The 15,006-nt window shown below is 38.9% G+C and overlaps 1 protein-coding gene across 1 annotated transcript; it reads right to left on the bottom strand.

The window, feature by feature from the left end:
* Nucleotides 1-5,253: 5,253 nt before the first annotated feature.
* Nucleotides 5,254-14,436, bottom strand: LOC149110883 (uncharacterized). Its single transcript, XM_089292224.1, has 5 exons — nucleotides 14,278-14,436; nucleotides 11,919-13,219; nucleotides 11,373-11,474; nucleotides 10,411-10,916; nucleotides 5,254-8,466 (listed from the first exon to the last, which is right to left on the bottom strand). Exons 2-5 carry the CDS (start codon nucleotides 13,129-13,131, stop codon nucleotides 8,233-8,235), a joined length of 2,055 nt encoding a protein of 684 aa, XP_089148350.1. The 5' UTR covers nucleotides 13,132-13,219; nucleotides 14,278-14,436; the 3' UTR covers nucleotides 5,254-8,232.
* Nucleotides 14,437-15,006: the final 570 nt, after the last annotated feature.

Consider the following 15,006-nt stretch of genomic DNA (forward strand, 5'->3'; position numbering starts at 1 on the left):
AATCGTTTCTACGTAGAATGAATCTTTCTTTGCCCGAACGTTTTCGTTTTCTGCTTATAGTTATTGCTCGATTTATGATACAGAGGTCTGTTCATGACTCTGATACAGAGGTCAGTTCATGACCCCATGCCAGGGTTCAGTTAAAAAGCCTTGTTTTGTCCTAGTGCAAAACCGCATGCTACGCCTCTTGCTATCAGCGAAAACTTCCCGGCCCTGAATCTTCGCAGTAGTTGCTTTTGATAGCGATTTTTTTTGCCTTACTTAGCCAAAGGTATTGAATTGTCTTTCAAAAACTTCTTCGTCTCTCAGGATTTGGACAATTTTTGAATTTTTCTTTAATTAATGCTTCCCTCGGTCTCGTTTCGTTTAAATCAGTTGCAAGGCGACTGTTCCGAGACGATGACTGCAATAACTCACATTATTTGACACGGCTACAGTAGTCGCCGAGTTTGAGAATTTTCAATTCAGAAACTGTGCTTCTCTGTCACTTTCATGTGTAGGTGCATGTGTAGGTGAGAAATAACGCTTGCAAAGCGATTTGATGAACATACTAACAGTCGTAGCGACTCTGAGTCTGCCCGCCATCCTAAATCCTTCGCATTCTTTTAGCTGGCGCATACTGTGCACGGCTCAATCCACTACAAAGTGTAGAATCCTCGACGGTCTAATGATCCAGCAATGGTGAAGTTAAACAGACAGGTTCATTGCAACATTACGAAACTGTTCCCATCGTAATTTATTTTAGCTACGGCTTATTTCTTGCAATTTTGTTTGCTATGCCGCTACAACATTCAAATAAAACCTGCAAAACCTGACCCAAAACACAGATATTACGTTTATTACAGTATAGCGTGACATCCGTATTGGGAAAAGTTTGGTGGAGTGATTTTCATTTACAATTCAAAAAAGTTTATGAAAATAGGTTTTCGTAAAATGGCGCGGTTGATCGATGGTAGACGATGGGAATTACCCCAAACATCATTTCGGTGTGTAGGTTATATTTTTACAATCTCGAAAAGAATTGTTTTTAGCTTGTACCCACGACAACGCGCCGTCAACATTAAAAATTTGCAACGTCACGGCGTCAAACCGTTTTAACGATTTGAAGCCATGACCTTGGGAATTTTTAATGTTGACGGCGCATTAAGCATTAAGGGCTTAACGATCAGCGATTAGCGAAAATGTTGTCCACTGTTTTCAAGATACTGGCCAGCTATGCAGGACCAGCAAGTTAACGTGGTCTTATAACAATAAGGTGCTCCACTTATAGCCTTAGGGGCACCACAATACTGGACCTTCCAAAAGTACAATCAACAACTTTCGGCTTAAGATCATGGAGATACGCTGCATCGAAATTGAGAAACGCTACACCGGACGAATCTCGAAAGATACAAACGTACACTACTTTTAAAACAACTTAAAAACATTAGATCTCACGGGACTCTGAGTGCGAAGTGGATCTATCCTTAATCAATTTTTATTGCTTTTAATGTTCATATTTTCTTATATATTTTTCTTGTGACTACATTGTTAATTCTTATATTTTAATATTAGCTAGCGTACCTGTAAACTAGCTTTTTAGCTAAGCGTACCGACCACGTTAAATATATTGATTGATTGATTGATTGATTGATTGAAGGGCCCATTAACCGATTTATGCACGCGCTCGCGCGCGTTGCCAAGGAGATAAAATTTCACTTCCAAATTCGCTTACATTTTAGATGTTTTTCTCTGTGAATCAACAAATTTTTCGAAACGGATTTCACTAAAAAGGTTAACATTAAAAAGCAACGACGTTTCGACCGCTCGACGGTCATTTTCAAGTTGAAAAGTAAAAGTTTTGCATGCGCCTAAATATATACAATCGATTGTAAGAATGCTAATGAGACACTGACTAAAACTCTAAAATATTTACATAGAAACAATACAAGAAAATTGCAGCATGAGTAATAAAACGTTAGGGCGATAGAAACGATTTAAAAATAATATAATTAAAATAATTAAGTAAATAGCTTCGCGCGGATCGAGTCACTCTGTTTGTTCAATTTCGGTTGGTTTTCTTTGTGTTTCACAAAATGCAAAGTAAAAAAAGTACAAGCAAAGACAAAATAAGGAAAAAAAAAACACGAAAAAACAGAAAAACAAGAGCAATAGAAAGAGAAAACCTAAGTCCGTGTGGCTTTGTTTGATCTTACCGAAGTGCGCTGGTAGTGTAAATTGCGCACGCGCTAAAGGGTAACTTCCAATATATATCGGGCCAACTTCCGGTTTCTTTAAATGCTCAAGGAAACGCGGTTTTTCATTAAATCCAGCCTTTCTCGACGGATTTCGATTAAAGCCAACGTTGGAAAGATAGCTATGCATTCCTTTTTCAAAATCATGCTTTTTTCAGAAAATTACGAATTTTTAAATATTTTGAAATTCACTCAAAATCTTAGCGTAATGAGGATTTAAACTAAAATATTGAATCAATGAAAAAATCCCGATAAAGTAATTTGCCTGGGAGCCTTTGCGGTTTTTCAATATTAGTCACATGACGATGGGCGTGGCCTGATGACGTCATCACTAGTGCTACTGATCATGAAAAAGTTAAAACACATGAAATAACTCTGAACTAACTAAAAATGATGAGGTTATATGAAAATAAATATACCTGAAGGGCCCATTAACCGATCTTTTCGAGTCGTTGCTAAGGAAAATTTATTCTCATATAATCACGTCATTTTTGGTTAGTTCAAAGTTATTTCAAGTGTTTTAACTTTTTCATGATCAGTAACACTAGTGATGACGTCATCAGGCCACGCCCATGGTCATGTGACTAATACTGAAAAAACGCAAAGGCTCCTAGGGAAATTACTTTATCGGGATTTTTTTCATTGATTTAATATTTCAATTTAAATACTCATTACGCTATACATAGATTTTGTTTCAGGTTTTAAAAGTCAGCTTTTGAGAGAATTTCAAAATATTAAAAAATTCGTAATTTTCTGAAAAAAGCATAATTTTGAAAAAAGAATGCATAGCTATCTTTCCAACGTTAGTTTTAATCGAAATCCGTGGAAAAAGGCTGGATTTAAGGAAAAACCGCGTTTCCTTTAGCATTTAAAGAAACCGGAAGTGCGCCCGATATATATTGGAAAAAACCCTATCAGCGCGTGCGCAATTTACACTACCAGCGCACTTCGGTAAGATCAAACAAAGCCACGAGGAGTTAGTTTTTCTCTATCTGTTGCTCTCGTTTTTCTGTCTTTCTCTTATTTTGTCTTTGCTTGTACCTTTTTTTACTTTGCATTTTGTGAAACACAAAGAAAAACATCTAAAATGTGAGCGAATTTGGAAGCTATTGAGTTGTTTTTATTTTCCGCACTCAGGCTGACGTAAGTAACCGGAAGTGAAATTTCACCTCCTTAGCAACGCGCGCAAGCACGCGCATAAATCGGTTAATGGGCACTTGAAGGCCCATTAACCGATCTTTTCGAGCCGTTGCTAAGGAAAATTTAGTCTCATATAACCTCATTATTTTTAGTTAGTTCAGACTTATTTCATGTGTTTCAACTTTTTCATGATCAGTAACGCTAGTGATGACGTCATCAGGCCACGCCCATGGTCATGTGACTAATACAGAAAAAATGCAAAGGCTCGCAGGCAAATTACTTTCTCGGGATTTTTTTCATTGATTTAATACTTTAATTTAAATCCTCATTATGCTATGCATCGATTTTGTTTCATTTCTTAAAGGTCAGAATTTGAGAGCATTTCAAAATATTGAAAAATTCGTAATTTTCTGAAAAAAGCATGACTTCGAAAAAGCAATGCATAGCTGTGTTGCCAACGTTGGCTTTAATCGAAATTCGTTGAAAAAAGCTGGATCTAATCAAAAACCGCGTTTCCTTTAGCATTTAAAGAAACCGGAAGTGCGCCCGATATCTCTTTCTATTGCTCTTGTTTTTCTCTCTTTCTCTTATTTTGTCTTTGCTTGTACTTTTTTTTACTTTGCATTTTGCGAAACACACACAAAAAACATCTAAAATGTGTGCGAATTTGCAAGTTTTGGGGTTGTTTTTATTTTCCGTGCTCAGGCTGACGTAAGCGACCGGAAGTGAAATTTCACCTCCTTAGCAACGCGCGCGAGCGTGCGCATGAATCGGTTAATGGGCCCTTAAGGTGGCCGAACACAGTTTTTGCACGTGCTTTTGCTGATGCAATTCAGCGCGCGCACAAGGATTGCAAAAAACAAACATGCCGTCAATAGAGCGCTCAGTTTATTTACTCAACACCCGCACTATCTATGCTGTTTTTCTCTATAATTGAACGCAGTGTATTGATCGCTTTAGTCTTTTATTACAAAGATAAGTCAGAAAAGGTAACGATGGAAAGAACCCAGCAATTCTCAGCTTCTTCTTTGTTACCGAAAGAACCCAGTTAAATGCAGCGCATGCGTAGTAAGTCAAAAAATTGCGATTGAATGAAAAATTGCACTCTCGTAAATACGCCGATTTCTCGAAAACCACTCATTAGAATTTCACGAAATTTGGCACGAAAATACTTTAAGAAATAAGTAACTGGAGTATTGAAAATAATTGAACTTTAACAAAGGAAATTCTAGATACTTCAGTGAACCTTCAACAAGGGATTATTAAAGATCTCTCTGTTAAATTATTAGCAAAGTGGTGTTAACTTGTGAGAATCGTTACAAGCTTGTTGCATGTAAATTATAAACAAAATCTAATGACTAGATTTTATAGAAATAAACAAAACTGATTTTAAAGGCCTGTTTATATTTATTCATGTTGCCATGGCAACGGCACAGACGTCAGCTTAACCATCAAAAAACCAAAGTTTCTGTTGTTAACTTGCTTGCTGCCATTTTTGACGACCGAGGGTGTCAAGGGGTTTAGAGAAAAAGGTGAATGACACACAGGTATCAAAAACTGTGTCCAGCCACCTTAACAGCTGCAAGAACTCACTTGAGCATTGTGTTGTTATATTACAGTCACGAACTTCGAAGTATGGTCGTGTTCAGTTGGTACCAAAAAATAGCATACACCTCTCCGCCATTTCGATCAATTTTCTTGTTTAGTATATATGTAGTAACGTTTGTATCACGAATACTGTTCTTCAGGGCTGTGCACCTGTCTCAGTCATTGTTTTACCTTTTACCTAGGAAGAGAATTAAACCGTCAACATTGCCTCCGTCATATTTTTTTTCATGGACATTGCATCAGTCATAACATTTTTTCCTGGCCACAGCTCTAGTCTCGTATTTGACTTGTTTTAGTTCGTTTAATTTGTTTTATAATTTACTCCATTCATTATTATGTTACAAAGATATTTTTATATTACAAAGTCATTATTACGAAACAAGATATCTTTGTTTAAAGATATTTAAAGATATTAAATAAAGCAAGAAATGGAGAAGGGCACTATATAGTAAGCCTAATTCACACACAAGCACACACACCATGACTGCAATCAACTAAATTTGATACTGCCTTTTCAAAGAGAGGTTTAGATGAAATACTACGAACAGAAAGAGAGAGGTCATACCAATAGTATTTATTACCAATAACGGTGGGACAAAACATCCTTATACTTATTCTAAAGTGAGGAACAAATAATTGTTAGGTAGATGCACATCGTGTAGAATAATTATGTTGCTCAGATACAAGAGATATTAAAAAATTACAAGGTTATTGTCACTGATATGTTCACACATCAATAAATATGTATACAATTTAACAATACCGCGAAATTTAAGTAAACCTAAATTAACATAATGAGGAGAAATAGAAACTTGTAAAGGAACATCATTTATTATCCTAACTACTTTATTCTGTAATCGAATGAGTTGAGATAAAGGGGTATCATAATTATTTCCCCAAATAAGCACTTAATGACTGGCCTCAAGGGAAACAGTGAGTTTTGTTTCCCCGAGACCCTCACTGTTTCCAGAGGCGAAGCCAAGGGGAAAATTGAGGTCGAGGGGAAACAAAACTCACTGTTTTCTGCGGGGCCAGGTTTTTTTTATACCTCCCAACTCAAAAGTAGAAAAAAAAAACTGCGAAGAAATCGTTTGCTTTACGCCGGCTGGCTCACAAATGTGCCGCGGTTTCAAGGAGCACGACCTGATCACGTGCGAGTCGAAAGTTCATGTTGTTGTTTCCCTAGGGAGTTAGTGAACGACACGTGACACGTTCTCCTCCAATCGGAAAACGCATTTGAGTTGGAAGGTACAACAAATATTCATTAAATATTGACTTCCTAAAAAATGCTCAATCTTGGTCATTATATCAATATTCTTACTCACTTTATCACAAACATGATTTATATGATCGTGCCAGGACTGCCAGTGGCTATCGATAAAAATTCCTAAGTATTTGAAAGAGAAAAATTTGCTTAAGCACTGGCCTGCCAATATTAATAGTGGTAATAAATTATAGTTTATTTTCTGTCGAGGTTGAAAGACAATGTACTTGGTTTTCCTTAAATTTAAGGTTAACTTATTAGCACATAGCCAGTTATAAATTTTAGGTAGATTTAAATTAGCTTAAATTTATTTGTAATTGATGTTCATCTATATTTTTATCCGAGGCTGTTAAGGAAGTGCGATCGGCGAATAATCTCAGAGAGAAAAAATTGGAAGCCTGAGGAAAGCCATTATGTAAACCAAAAATAGTAGAGGCCCCAAAATTGATCCTTGTGGTACACCTTACTAAGGTACGATTTGAACCAATTGATATAAGAATTTTAAATACCATATTTCACCACAATTGCTACTAATCTCGCGATCTAATTGTAAATCAAATCTCCTGATTGGCTCTACAGTGAAACTTGTATTAAGAGGACCCCACATTAAGCGGACACTCTCTATTAAGCGGACACCACCTTGAGTCCCTAAATTTTCTTCCCACATTTACTGTAAAATAAACCTGCAGCGGACACCTCTGTTAAGCGGACGCGGACACCAATATTAAGCCATTTTGTCGCACAAAACTTGCACAAGCGGACACTTGAAGGGCATTTCACCTCTAAAGGTTCAGTTGAGACTCCTTTAGCATTGCTCAGCGATGTCGTTTTAAAGCTTAGCGATTATTCCAAATTAACGCATTGACTGACTGGACATTATGCTATGAGCAGTCTTTGATCCTACACTGTGTTACACTGTGTTACACTGTGTTACAACAGGGTTGATAATTAACTGTTTTTGCACAATATATTGGAACCTGTTTTGAGCGGACGCCCTGTATTAAGCGGACACTCATAAGAGTCCCAAGGGTGTCCGCTTAATACAGGTTTCGCTCTATTTACTTAGCTTAAGAAGCAGGGCTCAGATTTATAGAATGCATTTGAGACGTCTGAGAAAATATATATAAGGAAACCAAGACGTAATAAACCGCGTCAGAAGTAGGCTTACCCTTAAACCTGAGTTTTAATTTCTGACTTCGAATCTTTGCCTCTGCTATGTTAACATGACTGTAATGGTTTTTGATGAAAATTAATTTAAAAAACCTAAACAAATCCTTTCTGAACAAACACCGTGAAATATAAATGTTATTACAAAACTTCCAACAAAGCTTCTTTGAACCGAATGATGTCGAATAATGTTAACGAAAAACAAAACCTTAAAGTGCCCATAATGTCAAGAAAAGTTTTTCGCTCATATAATTCTACATTTCACCTAATGAACTTCTGCGAAAATATTTTTCGATTTGGATAAATAAAATGCAATTTTTTTTTATAAGTTTTTAAAGACGTTCAAATTTGCCGCCATTTTGGTCCACCATTCGCACCAGTCTTCCTCGGTTTGAAGTGAGTCGTGACGTAGGTTCAGGAACACGTGATTTGGGTCATGACCTATCTGACTTGAAAACAAGTGGAAATTTTGCTTCAGAGTTGTCTACATTTAGTTGAAAATGCCGGAAAGGTGCGTTGTCGCTCTTTGTAACAACGTTAATGATCCAGAAAACAACATCAGTCTTCATCGTAGGTTCCTGAACCTACGTAACAGGCATCAGTCTCGTGGCCATTTTGAACACGTTATTGAGCGGCAGGGGTCGACCGCAAGTTAATAGAATTTTGAACTTTGTAAAGATTCGTAAAACAATTGCATTTTATCCAAATCGAAAATGAGCAAAAAAATGAACAAAAAAAAGTTTAGACATTATGGGCACTTTAAACAAGGCCTTTTTGAACAAACATCTTAACACGTTGATGTTATAAACAAAATGCCTTTCAGCTAACACAGCGTTTTATCCTCCTTTCCGTTGTGTTACTGTCTACTGGCTTGTTATTGTGCACTTTGTATTTCTCCAGCACTGTCTCCACTGCATCAAACACTTTATTGGGATAATGAACCTCGTCCACTATGCCACCCGGATATGAATCGGTCAGCGGATACACGTCTATGACGTCAAACCCCGCTTGACACATGGCGGACATGGCGTAAGCGCTGAACAGTTGAACTCGCTGATAAGAAAAAGAACATGTTTAAATTAAAATGAGTGTCACAATGTGGCCTACGTACGTAGGTTAAGTCGGCATACGAGCCAAGTGGCCCACCAGGTCAGAGCTTATCCTGGTTTCAGTAGCATGAAGGGACTAGGAATATTTCTACTCCCCCCCCCCCCCCGGATGGGATGCTAGTCCATCGCAGGGTTATCCCCAGCATTAAATTTGCCGGTGCATTTTAATTATACACCTGGGTGGAGAGAGGCACTGTGAGAGTCAAGTGGCTTGCCCAAGAACACAGCACAATATTCCCGGCCAGGGCTTAAGGTTACTTCAAACCTTCGCGGGAGTCCTCCAGAAAAAACTTCGTACGCGCGCTGTTTTCAAGGAAACCCCCACAAACTATATATCAACAGAAAGGTTATAAAATGTAAAATTCGGTAAAATTATGTTTTGTTTTGGATTTTGCTTTCTAAAGGCGCCAGAGGCCGTCAACTCCAAAATGACCGACTGACGTTCCAGCGAATTAATAGGGTATCAAATGCGATCGTTCATGCAAAATAACTGTGCAGTGTTAATCACAAAGCGTCAATCTCCAAAAACGTGTCAGCATTTTCTTTTATTTCTATTGGTTATCTTTTTATAGATCTGTCAAGTTCGACTATCGAAAAAGTCACGTAACCTGTTACGTTAAAGGCCGCCACGCGGAAAGTATTTAAAATATAGGAATTCGCCGACACGCTTTTGTTCCATATCTATCAGTGAATGTTCTGACCAAATTTCATGGAACCGTCAAATCTGCATACCCTATTAATTCATTTTAAAGAGAAGGGATTCTCTCGAAAAACGAGTGCGAGTTTTCGCCTTGTAAAGATTTATAAACATATCACGCCTTCACAGAGGAATGTGTCAACTTGAAAGCCGGGAGCCAATGAAATAACAGAACCCCTAGCCTTCACAGTATGCAAACTTGTGCTTCGCGGACATTAATTTTCTTGACCAAAAACAAATCGACCAATATAGCCCCGCGAAGGTTTGAAGTAACCTTAAACCCGGACCGATTGCTTCGGAGACGAGCATACCAGCTATGAGGCCACCGCGCCTCCACTATGGACAACGTAGCGGCTCGTGTATTTGATTGTGAAAAGGGATGGACATTCCTGTGTTCACACTTTTCGGCCCGGTGAAATATATTTGGAGTAATCCTTTTCACAATGTAACCGAAATTCTACGTTATAACCATGGATGAACTCCTATGCATCATGTCTGAGCTAAACATGTTTCAAAATTTCACAAAATTAAAAATAAAACGTCAACAAAGAGCAACATCTTCTAGAATAGAGGCTTACTGTAAACACGACTGTTTCTTAGGTTTAGGCTCTCACTTATTTTCTGACAATATTGCCCAATTAGTGCAAGCAGCTGACTTGGATGGATTCCGCCGTTCAATGCAAAAACTATCTTACTAGTCAATCTCACCGTGATGTGATTGGCTGTTAGATGGCATTAAAACCAAACGGTGATTGGTCAACATGGTCAGTTGTTGTCTGTTTCAATCCGTGTGTTGCCTAAGTTTCCAACTTTTTAGTGGTTTAGCCCTTAACTTCTTGGAGGGTTGTGAAGAGGGGGAGGAGGGGGTATAATTTTTCAGCCCAAATGTCGTCCAGATCCCATTTCTCAGCCTATTTTTTACCAAAATCGCAGACTCAGAGTCATTCATACTTTGTGATTCTTAGTCCAGGTGGCCCAAATCCCATTTTCCCTGTGAAAAAATAGGCAAATCCTAGTTCACATATTTACCCATTTAGATCCCTGTTCCGCTCCCGTCTTTTGTCAGTAAAATTTGTGTAAGTTCTGTTTATAGCGATGGCCTTTTTGTCGTATTTGCGGAGGACACGGATAAGTTTATTTGTCATGCCACGTTTTATACATTTCCCCAAAGCAGTTCTATTTACTTATTACCTGTGTGGTAAAAAATCTCCAGTTGGTCTTGTTTTTCACTTCGGCATTTTCTTTGTGTATGGCGGTCGATGATTTCCAAATAACTTTAGCTTTATACTTCGGGACTCTTCTCCCTTGTGAATTTACTTTGGTCTCCTTCAACGTGTTTATCAGGTTACCAATGAGCCTCTGGTATGTCGTAAAATTGACACTGATAGGGAAATGTAGTCCAAGATTTAAGAGCAGTACACTTTCTTTTCGTTGCATTTCCGGTCTCTGAAGAACACTCAGAATAGTTTTTATGACCTTGCCAGGCTGGAAATCTAGATTATCGTCCTCGTGCTTACTTACAGCCTCGCTTATTACAGGATATATCCAGTTGTAACTGCGGCGACATCCCACATAGAGTCTTGAGCAAAGAAAACGAGACTGTACAGATTCCAAGAAGCGTAGAGCAAGTGAATCGCCATAAACCCACAGTACACCCCTCGGGCGATACCTAATTGGCAACGACCAGTTGTAGGATTCTATTGTTAAACAGAAAATCGAGAGAGAGAGATTGAGCATATTGCAAAACACGTTAGCTAATAAACACAATAACTTCGCTGCTTGATTTCTGTCGAGACTACGCAGGGGAAGAGAGAAGGAAGGTGAAGTTAGGACAGGAAATGACAAGAGAGATGGACGGTGTATTATGTAGAAGATAATAAAAGAGAGCGGAGCAAAAAACCCCAAAAATCAATAGCGCCATGCCACACGTCCAGCAACGTTTATGACTAGGAAAATTGAAGTTTGAAAAAGAGAAGATATTTGTGGGAGCTGGAACTGGAAAGAGATTGTTACCAATAAGAGATATGTACCCTTGCCCCGCCCCATTTCACTTTTCTTTGCATGCACAATTTGCACGACCAATGCCATAATTGGCAGACATTTGCCATTCAAATCTGATTCACGAGGTAGATAAAATGAGGTTTGTCTCTAACCTTGAAGGTCTGGTTTCCATTGGTTATTTGTCCATCGACCAAATCCATCCCATAAGTGATTGCAGGTGTGACTACAGGAATCCAGTCCCTCGCCGAGTTTTTCTGACAAAACGGAAGGAGATAAATCAATATGTATACAGGAGTTATCCTTTGGCTGAATAGTAATTTCTTTTTGACCTTTCAACTTGAAAGCTCAGTTAGCATATTGGAATTCTCGTAACTAAAGTGTTTCCGGCAAAGAAACTCCCGTGTTAATAGGATTTCACATTCAAAGAAAGAATTTCTGATACTGGCTTGGTAACAACCGTGGTCGCAATCTATTTTCGCCTTATAAATAGTTGATGCATAATGAAAAATGAAGATTACGAGGAATGATGAAATATTTACAAAAGAAAACTTGTCTTGCTAAAAAGTCTCAAATATCGGCTTAATGAACTGTGTTATAGTGTCAGCAGTGCGTGTGTCCCAACAAGACTTACAGACAGCAAGTCATCTGTACGAATTGCTTATAAAATGCCAGAGTTGCTTTTATTTACGTGTACTTACCTACTGTAGATATATTGAGTAGTGCTTCTGGGACTGTTATAATCAAAGGTTCGCCATTCTTAAAGGGCTGTCTCAAGTAGTCATCCAGCGTGCCTAGAAGGCCGTCTTTCTGGAACTTTCCTTGAGCGTTGCCTTTAATGAACCAGTCACGTGGTGGATCTCTGAATCCATCACAAAGACTATAATCCAGATGTATAATAACTTGATAAACACCAGGCTCACCGATAAGAAATAGAGCTTCGTAAGTTCCATTATTGTGATCAAAAACAGTGGCCGCAACACTTGATGGGCCATGTACGTAAACCCTCCAAGAGTCTCCACCAATCGTCTTCGTTCGATTGTCCGAGGTTTTTGATTGGATAAAAATCTTACTAAACTCTCCCGCCGGTCTGATGTCCCAGAACACGACCTCACTAGCAACAGCGCTACTTCTGTTTAGTTTGCTCCAGCCGTCATTTACTTGGCTCCAAGCCATATTGTCATTACACGGCTTCATGACATTTTGCCAGTCTACGCGTGCGCGGCGTTGACGTAACCACTGACGACGGAAATCTTGAAATCGACGAGAAATCGACGACCTCTGTACAGTTTTAGGTTTCGAGATTACCTGTACCAACTTTAAGTCAAAAGTGTTTTTTGAGATGTCTGCTTGGTTGTCGGTTGAATTTCCTACCACCTGCGTGCTATCTTGTGTTTTGTTTGAATCGTCGCTATTATCGCTAACGTTGCTATATTTTGCAAAACTTATATCTGGCCTAACTGAAGAACTTGAAGTTTTGTCTTGGCTTTCCTCTGCAGCGACCGAAGGGGACTGTAATTTGACACTTCCCCCTGGTGAATCTTCTAGCCGCGTCACAATGCCTTCTTCTGACTTATGCCAAGCGTAACCATTGATCCTTCCCAACACCCCTGGTCTTTTTGGAGCCATATACTTGCTCTGCAATTTCTCAAACAACTCGTTGGGCGAGATTGCAGCTTTGCTTGATGAGAAGGGATCAAAAGGTCGAAACACGTTGTCGTGAATGACGGCGGCAGGCGGAGGCGTCCCATAGTCACGCTCATCCATCAAGTAGTACCGGAAGTACAAATATAAAGCCGCGCATGTGCAAAGGTAGCACGCGAGGAAGCGTACGAGACTGGGACACGCTCGACCGTGTTTCATTGAGACGTTCTGCTTGTCCGCGCGTAGATTCCTTACAGAGAATGTTCCCATGGACAAGGGGTAGTGGGCATACTTCTTCCTTCGACTAAGTGCATCAAGGCGGATAGGCTCTGGTGGGAGCCCACTCGATCACATAAAACTGTAAAAAAGTAGCAAGCCTTTCAGATAAATGAGCATCGAAATTGTACACTTTATTTACGACTTCCCTTTCATTGGAAGAAGCGTGGGTCTATACAAAGTATATTGAAGTTGCAGTTTGTTTACTCGACCTGCCATTGTGGAAACTTTAAATCCCCACCCCTCTCCCATTTTGTCAGATTTAGTAGCCATCAGCATTTTTACTCCTAGGTGGAGAGGGGCACTGCTTAAGTCAAGTACGTTGTCTTGCCCAAGATCGAGGACATAACACAATGATAAGTTCTTATACTCGAATATTCGGATCGCCCAATCAATAGACCAAAATAATTAATCTGAAGAATGATCAAATTCAGTTTCTCCTATATCAGTACACCGTTGAATATTCTGGTTAGGAGAGTCAAGAAAATCATCAACAAAGCGTTAAGTTTTCATGCTGTACCATGCACCGCGTCCGCTTGAATTATACGCAAAATGTACGTCATTTCCACTGGTACGTAAGTGATATTTCGTACTATATTGCGCTCTTATAAAATTTCAGCAAGTAGTATGTTAGCTGTAGAATAATTTGGCTGCAAAATACACGGTTTTAAGTCAGCCGGTCAACAGTTAAGGAAACCAGAACTCACAATTTTGTAGCAGTTTAAACATATTGCATAGAACGCGTAATAAAGAATTTCAGGCTTCAACGAGATTCCAAACCTCGAGCTCTGCGATACTGGACTATTTTACTCTGGTCCCGTATGCAAGCAAGTATAACCGTGAAACTAGTATTTTCAAGCGTTATAAAGATCTCAATGACGAGTTCATGCGTGCACTAGACACAGGAAACCACTGACTGGAATTGTAAATGAACACCACAGAATTTTAAGCACAGAATTACATCGCCAATGTAGCATAAACGACAGATATGTTATTTAACATACAACTCTTCAAAATTTTTTATGACGAGTTTCTTCCTTCTAGCTAAAGTCGCTCGAATCGCACATTGCTTCTACCATTGCATTTCTGTAAAACAGAACACAAACACATAGATGCGAATCTTATTTCAAGTTCACTCACCGACTTACAAACTCCACTTTAGATGTGCATGGCCTAAACTGGCATGAAACAATTGAAGGAAGCGTCCCGGGATTTAAAGTGCACAGATAATTTCTTCAGTGGTATATATTCTAACAAACAAAAGATCAGTAACCAATTGTCATATCGCGCACCTTTTAAGCTTTGTCTTGATTTAGCCTGAAGTACCTGCTGCTACACAACTGTACCAGGTACCACCAGTTGCTGGCCTCATTCTAGTGTCGATCGAGGCTAATGACAATGTATTGTTAGTAGAGGCTTGAAACCATTGCAGTTTTCGGAAAAATCTTCTTTGAAGAATCTGAACAATCTCCGGTTTTTGTCCTCCAATAAAAAAACAAAAAACAAAAAAGCAATCACGAGTTAATTTTCCGAAAATAGTCGCGTGAACATTGCGCCATGACGAAACGTTCTAATGCCAACAATCTAGTTTTAAAGATCCCTAAAAGTGTTAAATTTCAAGATGCAAAAAAGTCTGCAACTCTCTATTTTCCAATTCCCCATAATTCACAAAATTTTGGGAAAAAATAGAGTGAATTATTGGGATTTGTAAAATAGAGAATGGATGGATGGATGAATGAATGAATGAATGTCGCGGGCTCTATGAGTTCTCAGAGCAGGGATGACGTCATCAACGGGTACTTGCTTTTCCGACCGGGAACGAGTGAAAAGTTAACGGGGCGAGAACTTAAGTGTTTGAGCCGGAAAAGT

This window comes from Orbicella faveolata, unplaced genomic scaffold (genome assembly GCF_042242905.1).
Source record: "Orbicella faveolata isolate gen_17 unplaced genomic scaffold, um_ofav_v1 contig_24, whole genome shotgun sequence".
Classification (NCBI taxonomy): Eukaryota; Metazoa; Cnidaria; class Anthozoa; order Scleractinia; family Merulinidae; genus Orbicella; species Orbicella faveolata.

What these genes read in the sequence shown, in the direction of transcription:
- LOC149110883 (XM_089292224.1), bottom strand. Translation starts at nt 13,131, where the DNA reads ATGGGAACATTCTCTGTAAGGAATCTACGCGCGGACAAGCAGAACGTC. An exon ending in ACTCAATATATCTACAGTAG is followed by an intron (nt 11,475 to 11,918) that starts GTAAGTACACGT and finishes CCGTTTTGTCAG; the next exon opens with AAAAACTCGGCGAGGGACTG. An exon ending in GGAGATTTTTTACCACACAG is followed by an intron (nt 8,467 to 10,410) that starts GTAATAAGTAAA and finishes TTTTCTTATCAG; the next exon opens with CGAGTTCAACTGTTCAGCGC.